General features: G+C 39.7%; 2 protein-coding genes across 2 annotated transcripts; one reads left to right on the top strand and one right to left on the bottom strand.

The window, feature by feature from the left end:
- Positions 1–5,691: 5,691 nt before the first annotated feature.
- LOC102717636 (sex determination protein tasselseed-2-like) lies at positions 5,692–7,023 on the top strand. The gene is made up of 2 exons (XM_040526357.1): positions 5,692–5,915; positions 6,000–7,023. The coding sequence occupies exons 1-2, from the start codon at positions 5,758–5,760 to the stop codon at positions 6,817–6,819; spliced, it is 978 nt and encodes a 325-aa protein (XP_040382291.1). The 5' UTR covers positions 5,692–5,757; the 3' UTR covers positions 6,820–7,023.
- Positions 7,024–17,553: 10,530 nt separating this feature from the next.
- Positions 17,554–25,887, bottom strand: LOC102717361. The gene is made up of 24 exons (XM_006658931.3): positions 25,671–25,887; positions 25,491–25,562; positions 25,231–25,274; positions 25,034–25,145; positions 24,676–24,747; positions 24,056–24,118; positions 23,556–23,633; positions 23,392–23,484; positions 23,184–23,303; positions 22,758–22,841; positions 22,299–22,514; positions 22,158–22,205; positions 21,483–21,737; positions 21,186–21,280; positions 20,115–20,359; positions 19,741–19,809; positions 19,590–19,654; positions 19,214–19,383; positions 19,039–19,117; positions 18,696–18,951; positions 18,362–18,407; positions 18,125–18,233; positions 17,977–18,039; positions 17,554–17,895 (listed from the first exon to the last, which is right to left on the bottom strand). Exons 1-24 carry the CDS (start codon positions 25,782–25,784, stop codon positions 17,815–17,817), a joined length of 2,649 nt encoding a protein of 882 aa, XP_006658994.1. The 5' UTR covers positions 25,785–25,887; the 3' UTR covers positions 17,554–17,814.
- Positions 25,888–26,295: the final 408 nt, after the last annotated feature.

Genomic DNA, 26,295 nt, shown 5'->3' with positions numbered 1-26,295 from the left:
GTTGGGTGATCCATCATCCTGTACACTAATAGCAAGGGTCAAATTCTTCTAGCATTAAGGTTTATTCCCTCCGTCTCAAAACAAATCAATTTTTCAGTTTTTAGATACAATGTTTAACTCTTCGTCTTATTTAAAAAAAATTACGATTAATATTTTTATTTTTATTAGATGATAAAATATGAATATTATTTTATGTGTGAATATTTTTTTAAAAATTTCTTGAAAATTTTTCATATAAAACAGATGATCAAACACTCGACACAAAAATCGAAAGGTTGGTTTTTCAGGAACGGGGGAGGGAGTACAGGATAGGACTGACAGATACTTTGACAGACATGCAAACATGCATATATACTAACGCGGCTTAAGTTTTCTTATCTAGCGCGAAAACATAGTAATAGATTAGTACATGATTAATTATTAAAAAATATTAATATGATTGTTAAAACAATTTTTTTATAAATTTTTTTAATAAAAGTATACTGTTTATCAGTTTGGAAAAAACGAGAGAACGAGAGGAGAAAGAACGCGGCTTATGCACTGAGCAGTGGCCTGTTGGACTTTATTTGCACACGGGCCCGCCTTAGAAAGAAGCCTTTGCGTCAATTGTTTTAGCTTGGGCCGAAAATTAACAACGAGTGGCATTTATATGTCTGGGCCGATTTGAATGAACTTACTCGTGAGCATTGTATGAGTACGTGTTACCTGGATTTCGGAACTGGTTTGGACTATTGGACGTCTACTCATCATATTACAAACATGACTAGAATTGAGTCTGTAGTGAGCGAGACATAACCACACAAACTGTGCCATGTCATAGTTGTGACAGTTTAGTATTACTAGTATTAGTTAGGGAAGAACTAAACAAACCAAGTTTTTACTAATGCTACCTTAGTCGTAAATATAGATATTTTTGCATGTTTTTCAAAATGTTATTATACCCTGAATACATTTTGCAAAGTGTGTGTGGCATCTTTATATTTTACGAGGGGAATAGAGCTAGAGAGTAGCACTTACTCTGATATAAAATACAACCATTTAAATTTTATCCTAAAATATAATAAATTTCTAGGTATGTTCTCTTCTATACAAATTATAGCATTTCATCTCTTCATCCACATCATTCTCTCAGCCAATAATAACCTCAATTTATTTGATTTCACTTGCTTTTTATACCCTTGTTTAACTATAATTTTTTAATATTATTTGGAGACGGTGTTAGAAGTATATACTGGTACTATTATGCAGCTAGTATAGTAGCATGGACGCACGAGGCTATTTAAACTAGCTAGTCCAGTTGCAGACATAAATAATACACGCTGCATGTCCTGTCATCTGCAGCCAGCTCTGCAGTTTTCACGTTACTACAGTAGAGTACGCACGTACAGCCAGTTTGATCGAAAATGGGCAGGGCAGGGCAGGGGGATATTGTTTATGTTTTTAATAGTTAAATTCATTTCAGCTATTAATTCAAGGAAACTATACTGATTTTTTACATTAGTTGGTCGTAGGATATATAAATAAATAACCGGAATTTGCAAAGAAATATAGCTTGAGTAAAAACAAACAAACAGATTATTTAGAATGTCTCCTTAAACAACGATTTACATCTATGGTTGGCTAAACTATGCATAAACCGTTCTTTCTACCAATTGCATATAAGTTGTATATAGCAGTTAAGGCGGGAAAATAGAATTTCTAAAATTAGCGGCCAGTCTTTGTATTAATTGAATTTCGCTCTTATCACCATAGTTGACCGACATCAAATAAAACTGGAGTTAATGTCGAACAATAAGTGAGTCATGGAATCAATCATTGTCTATACCGTGATCATCATCGAACCCAATTATAAAGGACACCACCTAAGCATATGACTCCCACAAGTAACTTTCAATGTGATGCCTTCCAAAGGTTGCTGTTTATTTACAAGATATATATGGGTAAAGGAATGAGATCCTCTGATTTTATTTTTCGCTCGATACATAGGATGACATGTGGGTATCACAGTCATCAGCCTACATATGTCAGCTAACAAATTAATCAGGAAAAAGTTAAGTCAGAGTAACTTCGTTTCGTCTATATGCAACTGGCTAGCAGCTAGCTAGCTTATCAATTAGAGCCATATGCTATAGTTATAACTATATACGTACATAACTATATATAGCTAGAAGTATTTATTTAGTCGTACATGTGTACACGTACTACTGTTGATCGATTAAGTAGATCCTGCAGTACTTAGCATTAGCAGCAGACTAGCTACACGACGAGCCAACGACAATATTATTGATCAACTTTTGGTCAACATACCCTCCTTCCAAGCTGCACATATATTTAATTAAATGCATCATGCATCGCTCGAGATCTTTTGTTGTTCTCTGAACAATTAACCTATGCATTATTTGTCCAAGTTAGTACAAAATTCCGAATTATATGCTTAACAATATATCAGCCGTTGCACGCGTGCAGGTCAATTTATTTTCTAAAACAAAAAAAAAATTCGTGCAGGTCAATAGCTAAGAAACTGAAATCCCAACCTCCCTTGTTGAGTATGTGACAGCTATATATGTATTCATCCCACAAATTAAGTTTTCATATATATGACGGAGTGAGTACTGAATTATATGAACCTATTTGAGCTAGTTAAACAGATCGATTATCTATTATATATGCATGTGTTGTGTTTGCATTATCTAAATATAACATGACATGGAAAGATATATTATACAGATAATTGTTGTGTAAAATATTAAATGTCAATGATCTAAGCAATTAATACCAATAATCTCGATTCTAATTATATACAGGCAACAGATAGCATTGTTGGTGTTCTCTTTTATGAAACCAATTAATCCATTGTTGAAGCTGGAAGCTTCTTGTCTAGCTCGTTGTCGGATTATATTCAGATTGATGGATCGATTAAACTAATTAAGCTATTGTATATCTAAGTGCATGACAACCATGCATAAAGAGCTAGCTCAACAAGATACTGAAACCTACCGTATTTGTGTAGTATATACGTACTACTAATTGCATCGTAACGTACTGATTGAGACTGCATGCATGATGGTCAAAGCCTATCTGCTTAATTAATTAATTGTAAGTTACATATACGTATATACTCGACATATATATGGCCTCGTCTTTGATCGATCTGTTGCTTATGACCCAATCAGTTAGCTTGCTTAATTTCTGCCCACATAAAATGGTCGTGCCTAGATTAATTAATACAGTACTCCAGGAAGATTCGATGCTACCTACTAATTAATTAAGCTACTCACAGCTATTGTTTTACAGAAAGGCGGCATCCATGCAACAATTAGTTTTGGGGCCATTCTTTAGGGACCATGCATGCAGATACACAAGGATCTCATCGACATGACAGGTTTGGTATTATATATGTATGTGAAATTATTTTATTATTATACGTACTTTGCCTAATTTGACGTTATTACTTTAATTAACAACTAAATCGCCCACCAAACCACTGCAACTAGGATCGAGGCTAATTAAGGGAGTGTACAAATTAACTGCTTAAATAAGCAAGCTAGCACACGTAATATTGCCAGTTAGATAATTTTTTTATGTCGTATCACACGTTTGACCGGAGATTGGAAGGAGTTTTGGATATCATAGCTAGCTTAGAAACCGCAAGATAAATCTTTTGAGCCTAATTAATCCATCATTAGCGCATGTGGATTACTGTAGCACTTATGGCTTATCGTGGGCTAATTAGTCTCAAAAGATACGTCTCACGATTTCTCACATAACCGTGTAATTAGTTTTTCGTTTCATCTATGTTTAATACTCTATTTAGATGTCCAAAGATTCGATTTAATGTTTTTTGGAACTAAACAAGGCCTTAATTCTTATATATGTTTGATCCTACATTTACAAGCTAACAGTGAGCACAACTGTAGTTTGTCTATATTGCATTATAAGAACTAATGTAGGAGCTAATAAATTTGGAAAGTGTAAGATTAATATGTATAATATCGATTTGACAGACCCCTAAAAGAAAAACAGCATATATCTATAGGGTGATGGATAGACCAGTGCAATGTGATATTACTTAATTACCTAGCACAATTAAGTTCCGTATACGGTTCATTTGACAGTGATACATACTCAACCGCTGAAGTAACAACTATTGCGGCCTAACAGTTATAGAACTAATTAACCTATTCTTTTTTGTTTGAGTGCTACATCTTAAACAGAAAGTTCATTTTAACCCCTGCCAGTTTTGCCAATCCCACTCAATCATTAAAACTAACCCCAAAAAAATACTAATTTATATATACCAAAACCTAAAAAGGATGGCAGCACTGTTATTTTCTTCCTGAGGTCATTCTTAATAGTTCTTTCATTTGACATTAATTAGGTGCCACATCAGATTTTTGATGACATGATAAGAATTTAATTAGAAAAGGGAAGAGAATCATTTCATCCTAGTGAAAGGCTTGTGGCATTGTTTCCTAGTAAATAAAAGCCAAATGAAAGTCCATTGAGCCTAAAATTTTTTTTCATCTTAATCCCGTATAGGGTCCACTTTCTATTTTTCTCTCATGCATTAATTACTCTCATGTAAGAATTTAATAGTCTATCAAATCTATAAAACTGTGAAATGAAAGATACAACTAAGAGATGCTATTTTATTTCACAGAACAAAACTAGAACGCTGACGTGTCACACCTGAAAACTGTGAAATGAAAGGGGCTACTGAGAATGGCCTGAGATCAGCCCGACTTAACTCTATTTAATGCCGAGACAATGGGGTGTGTGGTTTTATATGGGGACTAGCTATATTTATATAGGAGTATATTTTTAAAATGCAAACAATCATATCAATTTTATACTATTAAATTATCTACAATTACCGTCCAATTAAATTTCAAAATTACACTATAAACTCTAATAGTTATATTGTACTTTTTCTGATACATATCATAGTAATAAACTGTTAATGTGTTGCGATCCCAACAAAGTCGATGATTAAATGTGATCATTTAATTAAATTAAATAATTCATGTGTTGATACAATTTTTGCGCACCGCCACAAATAATCTACCTAAAGATTTGAAGTGTACGAAGTCGCCAACTAGACTGATCTTGAGAAGTTAAGGCGTGATGGAAAAAGTTAAACAACATATTTAAAAAATAATAATTTATAAATAAAACTTTTTATATACGTATTTTCAGCTATATAAAAGTCAAGACTGGAAAATAAACTTCAATGAAAAAAAACTCCAAAATCAACTCTAAAATTTAAGATTTAAAATTTAATATTTGATCTATGAATATAAACAAAAGTGAAAAGATGGGTGAAACGAATCAGCGAGTGAGGTAGCTACTCAGCTAGATGGAAGAGGCCAAGCAGGACAACATACATCCATGCAAGGGGATCATATGTAGTGCGTGTGGTTTGGCTTATATTGAGGGACGGCATGCACAAAAAGATGCAAAAGGAAAGGTACCACAGGTGTATGCTATTTGTATGTACACTCCAGTTGAAAAAGAAAAAAAAAGATGTACTAGGCAATATATATATATGCATCCAAACATACATATATATCCTTTCTCAAAAAAAAAAAAACATATACATATATGCATGCATTCATTCAGGAGGTTCATGTACGCATGCATGCGGACAAATTTGGATATGATCGATGGCGTGTTGGTAGCTAGCAATGCAATGTTAATGTGATTGAACAGTGTATATATATGGAGTGCTGGTAGCGTGATCGCCAGCTTACCATTCGCATGCCCCAGCTCAGCTCCGACGCCATGACCGCCCTCGACTTCCTGCCTGACGTCGCCGACCACAACAAGCCCACTCTCCCCCACCACGCCGCCGACGACGCCATCGCCATCGCCATGCCGCCCCCTTCCGCCCCCGCCACTCCCAACAACTACTGCAGGTAACTTTTCTATCATCTATTACCTCCGATCCATCCATCGATTCTTGATTCTTTCCTTCCTTATTAATGTTGCAACGATCGCAGGAGGCTGGAGGGCAAGGTGGCCATCGTCACCGGCGGCTCGCGGGGCATCGGGGAGGCCATCGTCAGGGCCTTCGTTCGCCACGGCGCCACCGTCGTCGTCGCCGACATCGACGACGCCGGGGGCCAGGCGCTGGCCGCCGAGCTCGGCCCGCAGCTCTGCGCCTACGTGCACTGCGACGTCTCCAGGGAGGCGGACGTCGAGCGCGCCGTCGCGGCGGCGCTACAGCAGCACGGCCGACTCGACGTGCTGTGCAACAACGCCGGGGTGCTGGGCCGCCAGACGCGCGGCGCCAAGAGCATCGCGTCCCTGGACGCCGACGAGTTCGCCCACGTCCTGCGCGTCAACGCGCTGGGCGCCGCCCTCGGCATGAAGCACGCGGCGCGCGCCATGGTGCCCCGCCGCGCCGGGAGCATCGTGTCCGTGGCCAGCGTCGCGGGCGTGCTCGGCGGCCTCGGCCCGCACGCCTACACGGCGTCCAAGCACGCCGTGGTGGGGCTCACCAAGAACGCCGCCTGCGAGCTCGGGGAGCACGGCATCCGCGTGAACTGCATCTCCCCCTTCGGCGTGGCGACGCCCATGCTGGTGAACGCGTGGAGGCAGGGAGGAGGAGGGGAGGCGGCGGCGCCGAGCGAGGAGGAGGTGGAGAAGATGGAGGAGATGGTGCGGAGCATGGCGACGCTCAAGGGGCCGACGCTGCGGGCAGGCGACATCGCGGAGGCGGCGGTGTTCCTGGCCAGCGACGAGTCCAGCTACGTGTCCGGCCACAACCTCGTCGTCGACGGCGGCGTCACCACCACCAGAAACGTCATCGGGCTCTGAATCTTGGATCAGAATCAGATGATGTACTTGCCATTGCATTTGCATTGGGATCAATCCATCGACTCTACTTGTACTAGTCCAGTACTTCACTGATCAACTGCTGTGCTGTGCTGTGCATGCATGATTGGTTGCTCTTGCATCTCACAATTCTCATTGTCCATGGATGATTGGTTTGATCTGGTGGTCTCCCCTTTGAATGGTTAATTGCATTGTGTGCATTGGATCAAGAGGGAGCTGCACTGTCCTACCTGGTTAATTCCAGCAGCAGCAGCAGCCAGTAGGACTGTTTTGCTCTGTACTGTAAACGCACTAATACTGTAGCTGGCTAGCCTTTAGCCTCAGCCTGCAGCTGCAGCTGCAGGAACTGAACCGATCCATGGAGTGGAGACAGAAAAAGATTGAAGAACCCATCGAGACAGAGACAGAGACAGAGAAACGACTGAACACGAGTTGAGTCGTTAGCGACAAGAACACAAGAGTATCTCACTTACTAATAATACTGTATTTCTCCTGGACGTGACGTCTTGACTTGTGGACACACTACTAGTCCTATACCAGTACAGTAGCAGTAGTCCTAAACAGTACAGTAGAATAATACATGCTTGAACTCGTACTCCTGCTCCATTGCTTCCGCCCGCCGTTTCAAAATAAGTTCATCTATTAAATATATTTTTTATCCTAATATAAATCTATCACTCATCCTCTTTTCGCTTATACTTATGTTTATAAGTTAAAACTGAAAATTTGAACCTTAAGTTTAGACTTGATTTTAGGATTTTTCACCGAAGTTTATTTTTCAGCATTGACTTTTTTATACTGTAAAGATATATAAGTTTATTTTTAAATTATTTTTTCATTTATAAATATATCGCTTGCCACGAAAAAAAACCAAACAACCACCTACTATAATAGTACTGTACCACTGTACGTAGATTTGGACGAGAACAGAGGAAGCACTCATCAATAAGACAACATGCCGGCACTGCTCAAAACACAAGTGACTGACATGAGGCGAGCTAGCTAGCAAGCTAGTTGTCACAATGGACACTGGCCAACTCGATCGATCGATCGATCTTCAGCAAACCAAATATTGCTTGCTACAACTAGTGTTAATTAGTTGGTTGAGCATCCAATGGATCTCCAGCACTGTTGGCTACTAGCTAGTATTACAAGCACGTTGCCGCCGGCCGTCACATCGATCGACCACACTAGCTAGCTACTTCCTCACAGCTATTATATATATATATATATATATCTCATGTGAACATGAGAGCATCAGAATTCGAATCAGATGAATTCCTAATGTTAAAATCAAACGCTAGCTGACGGTCGACTCTCGACTGATTACATTATTCAACTATTCGCTGCCACTGGAGTACTAGCGCTGCGTACCCTCCATTATATAAGAATTTCTAAGTTAGTTTAGTGCGTGATAAGAAGATGTTAAAAGATTTGTATTTGGTTACTTCAGTGATTAATTTTTAATTTTTAAATTAATTAGATTTAGTTTGAAAGCATCTGATTGGATTGGCTATGTGATCATTAAAATGATTGAAATCATAAAATCAATTATAATTGATTATATTATGATACAAAATATTTGAGTTCACGAAATATTTATATTTTGAGATGGACATAAAACTTACTTAGAGAACTACACAATGTTTAGCTAGCCATGAGTACATGACTGCAGCCTGCACTAACATCGATCGAACTAATCTTGCAGTAATTACACTGACTAGTAAGTAATGTTATGTTGTGTTTATTATTAATTCTGACCTGCTCAATGGCCATCCTTGCGCGCCTTAATCAGCTGCCAATTAAGTCACTGATCATAGTCCTACTTACGAATATTCCGCAACCTACCTATCGCTTAATTACACTTATATATGATCTGCCGGCCTGTCTCTCCTATAGCTTGGTACTGCTCCATCTCTCGTGGTACAACATGATCATATGATTGAACATTACTCCTACTTCTCAATTTATTCAGTCACCTCTTCCGACTTTTCTTCATTTAATTTGTCTCTGCAAATCTTACATCTATTCTTGAGTTCTTCTACACAAAAAAGAGGCGAAAAAAAAAATCTATCTAGCCCACCATGAATAGCTTAAAGTACGTATTTTTCAAGATAAAATTTCAATGACAAAAGCAAATCCATATAACTACACGTGCATGCATGTTAACCATCCATCAAAACCTTTAAAAGTCGTCTGACAAAATGGCAGTGTGTATTCTATCTCAAATATATAATACAGGCCTGACAGTAGTGCAGCCATTCGACAAACATAGATCACTGTGCTCGATCGTAATATACCGTCCCGAAATAAAATTATTTTCTAGTTTTTTATATAATGTTTGGACTCTTCGTCTTATTTGAAATTTTTTACGATTAATATTTTTGTTCTTACTAGATAATAAAATATGAATATTACTTTATGCGTGACTATTTTTTTAAAATTTTTATATAAAATTTTCAAATAAGACGAATGGTCAAACGTTGGACACAGAAAAACGAAAAATAAAGTTATTATGGAACGAAGTTAGTATGTGTTTTACCTAATACTACAAGAGCAGTACAACGGGAGGGGAGATGAGAGAGAAGAGCAACAGACTATAGATTTATAGCCAGTTATAACACGAACTCCAAGACACACGCGTGTATGACAGGTGAGACCGGGTATTAATTGTATGTTATATGACTATTGTATGAATTGGTTATTAAGTTAGCTATAGATAATTTATAGCCAACAGTTGGCTATACTATTAAACTTGCTCTAAGAAATCAATACTACATTGTACGTCCCAAGATTCTCCAAGCAAAATAAATAAATAAAAATTAAAGAAAGTAATAGCAGCAGTTAGAGCGCGCGTGCGCAATAATAAAATTGCTTTTGTGGTCAAGCACACATATATTCCAAATTAATTAAGCAATGTTTTAGTTAGGTGGTCCGTCCGTGTGGTCATCTTGACCGACTGGATCAATGCATTGTTTTGAGATGAAAGTGGGAGTGTGGAACGTAACCTGCCTTTGAATCAAGTACATTATATTAGAAATGCATGTATAGTAGTACATGATCCAGAAAAAAAACAAATCACTAGTACTAATATATTTAAGGGGACAAATTAATTAATTAGTTAATTAAAGAAAGCGATCGTGAGGAGGAAGCAGTTGAGATCGAGGCTGTCGCATGATCAATATTCAATGGACGGCCAAGCCTGATCGTCTTTTGCTGTGGGAAAACTAATTAAAGAAGAAGAATATACATATACTACTAGTAGTCTTTTGATCAAGTGTGTGAAGTGTGTGTATATATATATTTTTTCTAGCTACGGTGAATTACAACTAACGGACTTCTCCATGAGTCAGGGTCTAAAATCATATCAAATCACCTCTAAATTTTTAAATTTCGATTTATATGGCTCACTAGATTTTTTTTATCAAAATCTTGTAGCACGCAAAATTTTTTTATTTTTAGAGATGTTTAAGTTTGTTTCAGATTTTTAAAAGTGATACATAACATATTGATTATTTTATTAATATATTACAGTCACTTTTAAAAATCTCAAACAAATACTTAAAAATTTTTAAAAATGAATTTTTTTGTGTGCTACAAGATTTTGATACAAAGAATGTATTGAGCCATATAAATCGAAATTTAGAGATGATTTGATATGTTTTTAGACCTCGACTCATAAAGCAGCCCGTGAGTTACAACTTACCGTAGCTAACACTCTCTCTCTCTTATATATATATATGTGTGTGTGTGGGGGGGGATAGATCTTCCAGCATGTTTTGCTTGACCTATGTATGTGTATGTATGTGTATTTATAGAGGTACACACTGACACTCCTATGTGAGATGTCTATGTATATTTGCACTCGTGCTCCTCTTCCTTCGTATACACAATAATATATTTTTTGGAAAAAGAAAAGAAAATAAAAGGAAAGTAAATTGGCCCGTGGGTGTGGAGTGGAAATGAGTTAGCAATACAATAGTATTAGTAGTAAGAGCACGTACCATAGCTGCTATTATAAGCCAGTTATAAACATATTTTAAAGAGATAAGAGGAGAGAAAGAATATATATGAGCTACTAATTTATAGCCAGCTGCACACGGACTTTAAGACAAAATGTGTGTATGACATGTGGAACATGTATTGATGTTTTGTCGATAATTATTGTATAAATTGACTATTAGATTAATTAAAGCTAGTAGTTAACTTGCCTGTAAGAATAGCGTAGGAGTATAGCAGTAGGGGAATAGGGTTGTTGGGGGAGGGATGGAAGTGTTGTCATGTCGTGGTGCGTACCCAATCAAATGCTCTCTGTTTATCTAGCAACTACTACTGGAGTACTGTACTTATGTATCTACATCTATCTGGATCTGGAATTGGATGGCACTGGCAACAGCAGCAATGCAATTGCTGGTGCAGGTGTAGATGATCGAGGTGAAGACAAGACAAGAAATGAACTCAACTGAACCTGCCTGCTAAATACCAGGCAGGCACACATGCATGCAGCTCTAGTGTACTGTATCTGTGTATGTAGAGTATGTACTACTATATACCAGTACTACTCCTATGTACGGTACAGTATATATGTAGCCTCTAGCTAGTACAACAAGACAAAGCACTAAAAGAAAAGCATCAAGCCAATGCCAATACGTACAGGATTAGGTACATATATGGGCCGGGACGGCCCATTTGATAGACAGGGGAACCAGACCGACCAGCACCAACTCTTTCTCTACCAGCAGCGGCTTCTGCTATCTACTTTAAACACAGATATAAAGTTATTTTAGAACAATAGCACTTCCTCTATTTTATATTATATATAAGTTTTTTATAATATTATCTATATTCATTTATTGATCGATAATGGTTGTCTACTGTATCAACGAAGGAGTCGAGAGTGCTTTTGACGATTTTGGTTGGATTGGTGATGGAGGCATGAAGCAAGCACACGCACTGAATGGCTCAAGAGGGTCTCACCCCATGCAGTGGGCCTAACTGGGCCTAGGCCTTCTTCAGGTCTTCGGCCCAATGTTTTTTTTTATCTTTAACAGATAAAAAAGAAAGCAGACGACAGTCGAAGGAATAAATAGTATTTTGATGTTCCAAAAGAAAGACAGGGGAAAATTAAGAAAAGGAAACGCCAGCCATTTGGTTTTGGGATAAAGTAGAGCCACGCATACAAGAGGGACAAAAGTTGCATACGACTTTGGTTTGAACGCTGGAAAGCAACGTACTTTTGGCAGCTTAACCATGTATAGACCTATTACTTGCTTACTAAATTAGTTAATAAGTTCTTTGTCTTTAGAAAGAGCACGCTTTGCTTTTACCACTGTATACTACTATATGTATACTCCGGTCCTACCTAGGAATAACTTTTCGGGGAGTACCGTTTCTACCGTGCCAGTAATAGGGTCAATAAAATGAAAGAGCTAACTGTTACTCTAAAATCTTTTCTAAAAGCTAATATAGAGCTAACTTATACAATAGTTACAAACAAATATATACCATAACATCTGCCTCTTATATGCGTACATTATCTTAAAATTTGTACTACAGCTCAGCTGGTTGTAAATCTATTATCCGCTTATCTTACTTAGTAAGTCGCTCTTATATATGCATCAGATTCATATGTCAGTGTTTCTCGCTATAGAGAACATATTGCGCAGGATCCAAACCCACGACTTTTTAATCGTGTTGTTTGACGAGAGTTGGGAAAATATTCCATGGTATGTAAAATAGAGTGACAAATTACTGTATAATTAATTAAAAGTTAAGTAAAAAATGCTTAAAAATATTTAGCAGCTAAGTGTGAGCACATTAAACGAGGGGAGAGAGGTTGGGAACGGTGGCTCCTAAACACAACCTTAATTACCATATATATGTCGTATTTTAACTGATGACGTTATTGATTTTTAGCACATATTGTCTTATTAAAAATATCCCATTATTATTTATTTTATTGTGATTGAATTTATACCAAAAGATATTGTAACTATACTTACATTTTTCATATATTTATATAATATTTTTAAATAAAATAAATGGTTAAACCTGTTGAGAAGTTAACGTCGTTATTTATTAAAATAAAGAGTGAGTAATTGTTTGTGTTCGATCTTTCTATGTTTGTGGCTGGCTGAAGACGTCACTTTACTTGCAGTGGACTTGGTAGCTCCCTCCCATGTATAGTTGGCCAGATGGGCCAGGCCCGGTGGGCTATCACTGGCACGACCCGAAATGGCACGGGACGAGCACGGCCTGGCCCGCTACACGTGTCGTGCTTGGGCCATGAAGTCGGCCCACAGTGCTGGCCCAAGCACGACACAGATAATTGGGCCGGACCGGTAGAGGCACGGCTCCAGGCATTTCTAGTCGTTGGATGGAGGCGGTGGATGCGTTTGTGACCATTGGATCTAGCCGTTGGGGGAGGGGTATAAAAGGCGGCGACGTCGTTCTCTCGTCTCTCTGTGTAAACCCTAACCCTATTTGCATCGATCCATCGCGTCGTCGCTCTCCTCGTCTCTCGCTCTCTCTCCCTATCTCTCGCTCTGTCCTCTCTTCTCCAGCTCCGGTGGCTTCTTGAGCCGCCGGTGGCCGGCACTGGCACACGGCACCGCCATCGAAACAACTCATCACCATCTCTCACCGACGATGTAGCATCGTCCTGTCCTTGTCGTCCTCCTTGTCTTCTCCGTGCTCGCCGTCGTCGACCTCGTCGGAGCCGGACGTCGGTCACTCTGGTGCTCCGGATCGAGTGTAAGTGCAAGATCGCTCTTTATTTCCTTTTTTTTTTTTGCTTTGTCTAAACACTTCTACCTCTTTTATTCTCTAGATCTATACTTGATCTATTGAGGAACCAGAGGGCCGAAACCAGATCCGTGCATCGTCGACGTCGCTGGCGATTCTGGTGCTCCGGTTGCCAAGGTATGAAACCCCAACCCTAACCTTAACCCTAGCCCTAACCCTAACCGTAACTCTTCGGTCTTTCTTTCAAGCCGTCGAGGAACTAGGGATGATGATTTCAACATCCTAAATTGGTGGCATCAGCACAAACTGACCTATCTTGTACTATCTATCATGGCTAAAGATATTCTAACTGTTCTTGTGTCTACCATTTTATCGGAATCTACATTTAGTATGGCAGGCAGGATCATCGAGGATCAACGAAGAAAGCTGACGACCGAAATGGTAGAGATGCTGGCATGCATCAAAGATTGGGAGGCTGTAGAATCAAGGTTGCAATAATGTGTGGAGGACAAAGAACTTATAGAGGCATTTGAAAACATTTATCTTGATTGATGACCATTTATGTAATGGCTTGTATTATTATAAACTATGGACTATGGACTGTAATGAGATATTGAGACACTAGAATTAAATTATGTATGGAGCTGGCTGTACTCCTTTTTCTATCTAGGGTTTCTCACAAGGGTGAGTTTTACCTAGTCAGGCTTTTAATGAGGCAGCCATTGCAAAATAGCTCCAAATAACTAAATATTTTGATATTTTGTCTTGTGTTTGACTGTTTGATGATTTCTTGTGAATATTCAATGATATATTTGCTCTTTTAATCTTGTTAATATGGTCTGATATGTAATCAGTTTGATTCTATAAAAATTCAATGATATATTGCTCCGTTCTGTATTTTCATTTGTCCATAATTCAGTTTTTGATTAAAATATGATATTTTTTTGCATGTTAGTGCCAGTGCCGGCACGACCCTGTAGTGCCCTCGTGCCCAGTAGCACGGCCGGCACGTTTGGTGCAGCCTAGTGCCGTGCCTGGACCTCCATCCCAGCACGGCAACACTAACAAGCACGGCACGACTCTATTCCCGTGCTAAGTAGTATTGTGCCTAGCCGTGCCGTGCCTGGTCGTGCTAATGCCGTGCAGGGCGGCCCGTTTGGCCAACTATACTCCCATGAGGGCACAATATATACAACTCCGAAAGCGGCCGACCCGATAGCTAAAAAGTAGTTTTCCAGGCCCTGTCATCACGACCATATACGTACATTGCTTTTTTTTTTAAAGAAAAGCTTTGCTTTCTTTACTTTTTGATGAAAGGTTAAGGAAAGGAATTGAGTGCGCGCGCCGCCAAAAAAAAAAATAAAAATGCACGTTCACTACTTCCATTGATCAATTACGCAACTTGCAGCACAAAATCATGATCGATCGATCATTATCGTGAAAATTAAGCAGCGAATTAAACAAACAAATTAAAGCGTGTGGTACGTAGTAATAAAATGAGAATGCAAGGATGCTTTATTAGTATCGTTGAAGCATGTAATAAACATTATTAATCCAGCAACAAGAACAGGTGTGGTGTCACCGCTGCAGTAGTAAAAGTGGAGACGACGAGTAGGCCGCGTCATGAATGGCTAGATGGACTAGAGCGCGAGGAGGAGGGCGGGAAGCGGGTTGGTGGCGCTGTCGGGGCGGCGGCTCTGCCAGAGGCAGCGGGCGGGGGCGGCGAGGAGGAGGCGCGTCACGGTGAGGTCGGTGTTCAAGTACTCGCGCAGGTGGGTGATCACCCCATCGGGGCCCACGGTCCAGGCGTGCACCCAGTAGCAGTAGCCGGAGGCGGCGCCGGCGATGATGCCCTCGGCGATGACGACGTCGGAGGCGGGCAGTGCGTCGACGGAGAGGGGGCGGAAGCGGAAGGAGGAGGAGGGTGCGGAGGCGCCGGTGAGGAGGCGCATCATGTGGTGGCGCGCGGGCGGGCCATGGTACCACCAGTCGAGGTCCGGGGCGAGGAGGGCGTGGGCGGCGGCGTGGTCGCGGCCGTTGATGGCCTCGTAGAGACGGAGCACCGACCACCGGTTGCGCTGCTGCACCGTCTCCTGCAGCTCAACCTCACAGCTCGACTCTTCTTCTTCTTGCTGCTGCTGCTCCTGCTGCAGCTCCGGCTGCTGATCCTGTCGAGACGCCAGCTCCTGCCTGCGATCTCGAGGTCGACGGCTTCTTCTTTCTTTCTTTCTTCAACACAAAACAACGAGATGGCCGCCGGAGGGTGCGAGAGACCCTCCTTGGTTTTCATATTTATAGCGGAAGAGAGGAAGCCGACATGGAGATGGAGACGGAGACCGTGCGAACTCTAAAATAATTCGTGAATAAGACTTGTATGTAGTATATTTTTATTAATTTAAAAGTTAATATAAAAAATAAGTTATGATAAAAAAAATTAAAATCAACTCTAAATTTTATACTAAAAGATCAATTTTTAGCTTATAAATAAGCAAAAGAAAAAAAAGGGCGTAAGAATCAATTAACAGCACAATATGCGATGGATCCAGTAATAAGGATGGATATATATGTATACGTGGTGTCGGTTCGGTTGCTGACTCATCATCCGGAGCATGTATTGTGTAGTTTCTTTTCTGAGGAAAACCTCTAAAAAAGAGACACGGCGTTCCTACTTTTTTTCCCCATTGAAAAGAAGAGAATTAACTCATTCTATTGAAAAAATATTGGACCATAACATTTTACGAATGGGCGGTCAATTAAAGAAAAATTGGCAAAAACATGTACAGAGTATATCCGGAGCATGTACTCTGTAGTAGCACGCACTTGATTTTGTTCTTGAATCACAAATCTAGCTAGCTATCAGTCTTGCTATGGTTGTACTCAATTACGTAGTGTTTTAGATACCGACTCAATTACATAGCACATTCGGGAAACATATTCTAAGTATCTGTAGAGTATGTACTAAATCGGTTTAAACACACATCAGGAAGATGGGTGCCCTGGTTACTCTTGCTGCAATTGTACTCAATCGCCTCAGATCACAAATCTTGCTGTACAAACTGCTGATCTTACAGAAGCAGGTGGTGCCTTGCATTATTGATTTCAGCTTGTTACTTGGGGGAGGGGCCATTTGGTCCTGCATATGCTTAATTTGCCGACCAATCCATAAGTTCCATCATAATCCAGCGCTAACATCAATTCAGTGTCCTGCTACTGCTGCTGCTGATGTAGTACGAATGGCTTGTTCCATCTAACTCTCAAGTCCTCCTATGCTCTGTTCATGGACCTCACTTGCATCTGCAATAGCTTCCTGGAAGCTACCAGCTGAAAATATCCATCGATCGCCACTGCATCTGCATTATGCATATCCAAAAGTATCTGGATGGTTGGGTTTGGGTACCATATGTATCTGACCTGGCATCACCTGATCAGGATTCACAAGATTAATCATAGATACTAGACGTATCGGATTTGGACCAACTTAACACCTCTGTCTTTTCATTTCTACTTATATTTATAAATCAAATTTTGATTTTTCAGCCTTAAATTTAGAGTTAAATTTTGTGGTTTTTCACTAAAATTTATTTTCCAATTTTAGCTTTAAGATCACTAAAAATACAATATAAAAGTTTTCATAAAATATTTTTGTTTGCTAATATGCCGTTTGGCCAAACAACCGCCCCTTTAATTTGTTGTCGCCTCGGCACAATCGGTTCTCTACCAAAACACGAGATATGATACTATAGACAGGCTGCATACACGCGTGTGGTCAGAGAGAGCAATAGATAGATTAACAGCCAAGCCAACTTACTTGCTCTCGTTACCAACACGCTCTCTTCTGTCTCTGTTCATGCATTTCTCGGTGTCTGCTTCTACTAATTAATCATTGTACTCGGTTCACAGGCTCACCAACAACCTCTAATCATATGGGCTTGTTTTCGATGGCAATGCATGATGCCGTGGCAGCGCCAATAATGCAGCAGTAACGTACTAATCATTGCATCTCCGTGAGCGACTTTTATCGAGTGGTTATGCATAACCTGATGATCGAAAGCAACACCCATGCATACCGCTACTAGTAATAATACAGATAAGCACGTTAATTCTTCAACGTCGATACAGTACTGATCACATCACAGCAGTTGCATACTACAATACAGATAGATACATGGTAGAGCACCTTATTTGCACTGAAATGAAAAGGTATCAATCAGCTCCTGGAAGCTAGCTGATTAGCTAGTTCGCCCTTGCAAACGCCAGATCCAGAAGAGTCCGGAAAAACTTGTGGGGATAGATGGGTGGTTCCTCCGTCAGTGCCTGCAGAGATTGCGTTGTTTGCCAAACATGAGTATCCGATTAATAGCGAGTGATGTGCTGCTGCCAGCCTTAATTAATTACCTGATGAATCAGTACAGTGGATGGAGTCATCCCAGGCACAGTGTTTACCTCTATCAGCAGTACCTTCAGGGTCAAAGGTAAGAACAGTAATTAGTTATCAAAATGAGTCTGCTCTTCGGTTAGTCAATGAGTGTGCGACAGAGATTACCTCCCCAGTTCGAACATTAACAAATGCGTCTATTCTTGAAAAGCCTTCTAATCCAATGGTGTTTGCCAGGACTTCGATACTCCTTTTGCACTTCTGCAGTGCATCCTCACTACGGATACCAAAAAAGGAAACAACTCAAAATGATGAGACCTGTGTTGGCAGCAAATCAAATGACAAGGAACAGAGGAAAGACGGTCAAGATTCAGGACAATAGGAATTTCAAGACAAGCATCAGACCTCATAATTGTCGAAGGAGGTGGTGTCAAGTTAATGCCAGTTCCACCTGGAAATGGTAAATTAGATATGCATCAAGGAAAGTACATCATACGGTGGAGAAAAGAGATTGCTTTGTTTCCTCTGACAAGGGGAGCTGCGAATAGGGAAAATTTTTCTGAAAATTTTGGAGAATCCCATCGGCTAGGTCTTCATATGGATTTAGTTTCATCACAAGATTAATGCTCAACTGCATCTTTCCCAGTCCGGTTTAAGTTTAATGGGAACACAATATATAAGTTGAACACACACAGCAGTAACTCCTTGTACAGATCATAGACTAGATAGTGTTAGTTACCTTGAAATTTCTCCTCAAGAGATAAAATGTCACCACTTTCTTTGACCGTGATACTTGGATTTAATGAATGCATTTCTCCACGTTTGCCAACTACACCAACAGTCACTTCAAGCCATTCATTTTCCCCCTTCCACACCAGATGTCGGGTACTATCATCCACTGATTTGTTTGAAATGATAATTTCATCGGTTTCAATAAATGGTTCAAATATCAATGACTCTGGAGGAGGGACTGGCATCTCAATGACACCATGTGCCTAAGAAGTAAAGTGTAATGTCAAAAAACATATCTTCGCAATGGACACAAAGGCGGTTAATAAGTAATAAAATTTAGTTGTTCATACCCTAGATAAACAGTTGGCAGGCAAGCGATGAAGTTTTTTCCCCAACGCATTTGCATAGACCTCCAAGTCCTTCGGACAACTATAAACAATTGGTTTTCATAATGATACATGAATGTGGAACACAGAACCAGATATAGTATTATAGTAATACACAAAGGACTAATTAAATGCTCACCACAATCTTGCCACACCAGTTGAGCATCCATCACGAGCAGGTTTCACACAAACTGTTTCAGTTCGTAGTTTCGCTTTCAGTTCATTCCAGATATCAGCGAGAGATGACTTAAGTATCTCTTTTGTTGCCCTTACATCCTTTGGTATGGTGTGAACTCCATAGCTAGCCAGCTACATTGGTAATAGAAAGGAAAAGGGAAGACTCATTATTCAACAAACAACCATTGCGCTGTCAGAAAATGGCTCATAACCTAGTTTGAATTTACTTGCATTGTATTAACATTATCAAATGCCAGCATACTGTATCACTGAAATATTACAATTTAAATAGTCATGGCAGTCCCTAAACACAAGATCTTAAACTTAAAGGTTCATACATGGCTAACAGCAAGTGAAGTCGCAACTTTGTCCATGCATGTCCTAGATGCTATTGGTCCAGGTCCTGTATAAGAAAGAACTTTGATACCATCGTAGTACATAATCCAAAAGTCGGGAAACATATAAATACAGTACAGGTTGCAAAAGAACCTGTGTAAGGAACTCCTGCAGATTCCAACAGTGATTGAATGGTACCATCCTCTCCAATACCACCATGCACTGAAGGCAATATATTGGACATGGCATACAAGAGAAACAATAAGTGATGGAAGTATCATGAATGCCACATTCCAGTGAAATGGTGTAGGTCTCTCCATCTGTCATTTCATTCTGTGCTATTACCAGTTGTGATAGGTTTAATTATGAAAGAGGGCTAGTTGAATAAGGTATTTCAGTGGCACATTGAATTAACAGTAGTTAGATCATGTATATGTAGTTATCTACCATCATAAATGCATGGGTATATGGGAAGATTAATATCATCTTGCCTAGCAGTTGAACTACGTAAGTTTGAAAAAAAATACCTGCTATAAACACTACAGCTTTAGCTTCCTTAACATGATTGATCCATTGTTGCAGAGAGTATTTGATAGGTTGTTTATTGGCAATGTCAAAGCCCACAAACCAATCATGTTTGCTTAATGCCTGTCCAAGTTCGTTCATTACTTGGTCACGTAAACGGGATGTCACTTCCATCCGTTCTGGTTCAATTGCCTCAATACATGCAGCATGAACTTCTTCAGTGGTATGTCGTAGTACTAATGAATATCTGCCACACAATGAGTAGCTATGACTGGTTGAACTATAGAAACTACAAAGGAAAAGGAGAAAGCATAGCCCATGTTCTTAGATTAAGTCCATCCTTGGTCTTAAAATGTCAACATTTAATCTACAATTAAGCTAACATATACAAGTCAGATGTAAATTCTGATTTATAGGGTGGAATATAAGAATAAAAAAACTACTCCCAAAAAAAGAAACAAATAAAGAACAGTTGGATAAGATCTGGAATGAGCATCTAGTGGAGCATGTTCTTATTTTTACATTTAAAGACGATACTATAGGTAAATATTTTTACTTCTGTGTCCAAATGATATTTCTAATTGGAGCATCAGATGTTAGGATCTGGGATTGTTATCTGGTTTGCTATATATACAGATGCAGCACTAAAGTAACACTGATAGGAAGTTTCAAGTTGATGCAATACAAGCGCATATTCTGTTGAAAACCACAAAATTGATATCCACCATGTTGATTTCTTTGGATCACTAAACACTGATATTTCAAAACTTGAAATATCATGTCATTTGTAGGACATTCTAAATGTCAAAACAAACCAAAAATAAAAAGCAGGTTGGCCAGTTAAGATGAAGGTAATAGCAAACAACACGAAGTAAAGTTGGGGTTTTATGCTTTACAAATGATGATCTTCTGTCCAACTCATTTTAAATCTTCAGATTTGACAATCGACAGGTTGTTGGAAGGCGACAAGACAGTTTTCTGAAACTACCAAATACCAAGCTAATCATTTTTCTCAAATGAACGATTGTGATGATGTACTACAAAAAATATTTATGAGAAGGAACATCACTTACGGCAATATCCACACATCACGTGAATTTTCATTGATATTTTGATCGTGAGAAGAGTACTCATCTCCAGGCGTAAGCAAACAAGGTATCACATCAAGCTGAACGCAAAGAGGAAATTGCATTAAGCATTTAAGCCAGTTGCATGGATAAGGAACATACAAATCATGGGATGTCATAATGTCCAAGGTAATGATAGAGAAATAAACCAAAACATTAAAGCGAGAGATACTGATGATTAGGGATAACTTTTTTAACAATAACAAGGATTTAAATATTTAATGTAAAAGGTAGAAATCTTACATCATCGAAACCTTGCAAATTAAGCCAGACATTTGTGCCACTCATAAGAGAGACTTGCCGCTCAGAAGTGTCTCCACCAAAGATCACAAAAACCTTTTTTTTGGATGTACCTTTTTGTATTGCTTCTGCTTGTTTTGGTGATTGTATTTTTCTGGACAAAGCAGTCCATGCATTGCTGCATGGTACAAGAGATGGAAATCGCGAGCAAGCATGCTGAACAACTGTACGAAGGATCCGAGAGTGAGAGAATCCAACCTGAAAACGTTAATTCTTTCATGAATTTAGTAACTGATTAAATAGTTCATATGCAACATATATTTCTACAACACTTACTTGCAATAATGGCTATTGAAAAGCTGTAGTACTAGTGTCTATGCTGTGGAATATTAGCAAAAATATGAACATCCTCATGGTATTGCATAGTAACCAACTCACCATTCAGAAGATAGGCAAACATATAGCAGGGAAAATCCTGCGTCCTTTTTTAATTAGATTTTTTTTCAGAAATGGAAATTGCTTAATTATGATGTTCAGAACGCAAAGAGTGTTCTGGCATGTTTGTTTGGAATGGTGCCATGTTTTTTTTTCTCTTCTCTGTGCTTGTGTTTTTTGAGGGCAAGTGGGCCTTCTTGGCCGGTTCAAAAAGGAAAAGATGCAAAGAATTATAAGTAATACCGTTGAAGCTTGTTGGAATAAAAAGCTGGTCTGCTCCATCCCACTTATCTGTTAACATAAGATAACAACAAATGTCACACACTAGAAATTTGCAAGGTGTGGCGCAAAATTAAGAATAAAAACTGTTCTAAGGATGCTTACCAAATTAATATCAGTAAAAAGTACAGCACCGCATTTGATATTTCCAAATTTACCAGTATTTTCAGCTGAAGGTAGAGAGGTAACAGGAGTAGGTAAAAACCAACCATCTATCCTCGCGAAATCATGCATGCCAAGCCGGCGAAATAAAAGAGACAATCCTTGTCTTATGCAATCAATAACCTCTGATGGAAATCGTGGAGGTGTATGATAAGCAACCTGTGAAGAGATCAAATTCAACACTTGAAAACTATCTACAGATTTTTCCTGTGTTAGATCACTACAATGGTGAAAAACACAACTTTTGAACTTTTGGAAAGGCCTTGTCACTGGACATTCTAGAAAGGTCTTGTCTCATTAGATTTTTCAAAATAAATCCATAGAGACCAACAGAAAACAGCTGACACTTGTGCCTGTGTCTACACCAATCACTTGTGTAACTGTCTAGGATATTTCCAGTACCTGTCGAGTTGGAAGGTACTTCCTACGGTAGTTAAATATTGTGTCCTCCTGAATATCACTATTACTGGACGATTGAAGCTCAATCTGCAAAAAGATAAAGAAGAAACTACTTCAGTCTTTCTATATCACCAAGAGATTAATCTAATATCTGCCAAGTCGGGTTGAATCAAGAACGAACAGAAGACCATAGATGCTGCTGTGACGAAACATTCCCTTTGTATTGGAAGTGGAAGTTATTCGTACAGAATATTATATCTCTTTTGTCTTGGAAGTGGCATTCTTACAGATACAGAACTGTACGACTGAATAAAACCAAAGAAACTTCTAAAGTTGAACTTTTTTTATCGGTGTGAAAAGACAATCATTTCTCATTAGACATGTTCAGGTTGACTGGAAAAAGAATATGGTAGATGATGTAAAACATACCTCTGTGGGAAGGAGAACAACAGGCTCACTGTTATTAGCTGTCCCAGTATCAACAACAATGGCTGTAAACTCAGTGCCACCCTCAAGAAAAACTTCTATGATAACCTTGTCATCAATTCCCTGTTAGCCACCAGGTGATTTCGGATCAAATCCATGTTTCTTTTTTCATCCTGAACTACTCCCTGAAACATATCAGAAAGAAAAGTACCTCTGAAATTATTCCCTCGGCTTTCTCAGCTGCATCGTTAACACCATAAGCAACAACTACACCAATACTTGATCCAGCCCTTGTAGGTTTTACCTACACAAGGTCATCAAATTATTTGCTAACCAAGCAAACGACATATTTTCAAGTCAAACATCCTCACTTACCACTACTTTCCCATTTTCTTTATTCAAATTGATGCTTTGAAACCATCCCTCCAATTCCGACTTAGCTAATTTGTCCTTCTATTTTGACATAAATGACACATGTAATGCACATGGTAAGCCTCAGTAGAAGAGCACCAAAATCAACAACCACACAATGTACCTCCTAAAATATCATTGGATGGAAAATATTTCACAATGAATTATAATTAGTCATATCGTCCTTTTTTTTTCAGATTCCAGGAAAGACATGCTAAAGCCCCCCTTTTTTTTTCCTTTTGAAAGTGCTTGCTAAGACTCAATACCCTGGAATCAACAAAATCATCAGAATGAGAAGGACACAGAAAACATACTGATTGTGCTTGTTTTCCTTCTAAACTGCATACTGTGTGCATCAAAACTTGTATACTTTGTAACAAAGCTAAAATAGAGGTACTATACTCTTAATGGAAGTATGAATAGTATTGCATTGAGTAAACAACACAGTAACCAAGAAGCTTTACCTCTACAAGAAAGTTTGGTACTGTTAAAAAGCCTTGTGCACTGAGCTCAAGCGATGCATTATACTGCAGTCATATTCAGGATTCAATGAATTAGGTCCTTTGGATAATTGATTTGGTTGGTATCAAATGAATTAACAAAGGGACTCAACATTGATGGACATAGACCACACTTCCATGGATCTAGTAAAATATCACAGTGATACTGTAAACCTGCTTGTCATGTGCATTTCGTTGACTTTACTTATTTGTGGAAGATTTTATTCTAATAAATTCCAGTACATATAATATTCAGCAAACTAATTGCAAAGAGATTTTTTTTTCTCGAATATAATTGCAGTGAGAACTACACATGAATACTTGCTCAGTTAAGAAAATCCAGGGGACAGCACTGGAATGTGTACCACCATCCAAGTACTGAGATGACAAAGAAGGATGATTTAAAGATCAATAGATCTAGTGAGTTCTTTAATCCATGAGTAACTTTATTCAAACTTATATGCTCCAAGTGCATTGTGCAATGGTTATGCTACTTGAGACTGTTAAGCATTTTGCTATGTAAATATGTGATGATGGCACGGTACAGTAAAGCTAAGAAAAGAAATAAGAAGTGCATAGCATACCTTGTCAAAAGCTACGCGGCAATTTCTAGAGGCTGTTCCAACAAATGGAACATTTGCGTTCTCCAAAAGTTCCTGAATATTTCCAAAGAGCATCACAAACATTTCAAATGTCACAAACACTAATTTATACCTGCTATGCAAAAATGTGGGTGCATTGGCAAGCATCTAGATCTTTCATTATGTGGGATCATGTCATCAAAAGTATTTTACAACAGTATGTAATTTCATGAAGCTCAGAACCGTTCAGTAAGACATACTAGTTCCATGACAAGCCAAACAGATAAAGAGAGTCCACAAGCATGTATCAGCATACTTAAATTTCTATCCCTCATGATGCATTCTCAGTGATTATACTAACCTGAATACCACCATCTTCACCGAATTTTCCATGGATCACCGGGAAGACAATGTCAACATTGGCAGCAAGATGCTGCGCGAAGTCAGATAGGGATTGGAATCCTTGGGCTAGACTGAAGTAGTGGAAGTTATAAATTAAGATTTTGAAATGGACGAAAATTACTAAGGAAAACAAATAATAAGGGGGAATAATCTCACCTTTCAAGTTTGAAATCAAAATCTGAAGGTGTGTTTGAATATAGCTGCGGTGAAACGGTAAAAAGTAAAACATGATAGTCAGTGATTTCCGTTCTGTCTACAAAAGATTCATAAATTAGGAGATAAGGTACTAGGAGGGATGCACCAAACAGATTGCGTTGTTTTTATGTAGTCCGTTGACTAGTATAGTAAAAATGAATAAGGGCATGGAAGCAGAAAATACATCAGCAGCGGAGGGGAGACACAGGCAAGGCACGCACCTGAGCAGGTGATATGGCGTACGCGTTCATACCACAGTCGATGTAGTAGCAGATGACCAGCAGGTCCTCCCCCTGCAGAGTTGACGAGTTAAGCGTTGAGCAAGCCAAGCGCAGTAGTAGTAACATCGACGAGAACGGAGCAGAACAGAGATGATAGTGCAGGCAGAGTGTAGTTAGTGCCTGAATGTGATCGAGAACGGAGCGCGCGGAGTTGAGGGAGACGCCCCTCTCGGCGGAGGGCCCGCCGCAGACGAGGCCTACCCGGAGCGGCCTCCCCTCCGATTCGGACACCATCCCCAGGTGCAGGTGGAGGTCCCGGTCGGAGAGCAACGCCCGCGAGCGCAGCAGAGAAGCCGGGGTGCGCGGGGCGAGGACGCGAGGAGGAGGAGGAGCGGGGCGGCGGAGGCGGAGGCGGAGGCGAGGGGTGGTGGTGAGTGGGAGGAGCAGGGGAGGCGGGGCGAGGGCGAGGGGGAGGGGGAGGGGGAGCAGCATACGCGGATATGCGGCGGTGGTGGAGGGGGCGATCGGTGGAGCGATGAGGCGGCGTCCGGCGGCCGCAGCCCGCGGGTAAGTTTGTCCATTTGTAGCGTAGGGTGATGAAGCGGCCGGCGCCGGCTTTGTCATCTTCCCCGGCGTTGCCTCCCCTCCCCTCCCCACCACCCACTGCACCGGCTTTGTCATCCAGGTCCATTCTCTGTTTCGCCGGCCGCCTGCATCTCCATCTCCCTCTTAAACAACGTTATTTTAGTGGTGCTTTCCAATTTACTGGGCCAATCCATCTTAAATAATAATTTTATTTTATGAT

Source organism: Oryza brachyantha, chromosome 7 (assembly GCF_000231095.2).
Source record: "Oryza brachyantha chromosome 7, ObraRS2, whole genome shotgun sequence".
Classification (NCBI taxonomy): Eukaryota; Viridiplantae; Streptophyta; class Magnoliopsida; order Poales; family Poaceae; genus Oryza; species Oryza brachyantha.
Note: the sequence above shows the minus strand (reverse complement) of the source record. Positions and strands in the feature narration are given on the sequence as shown.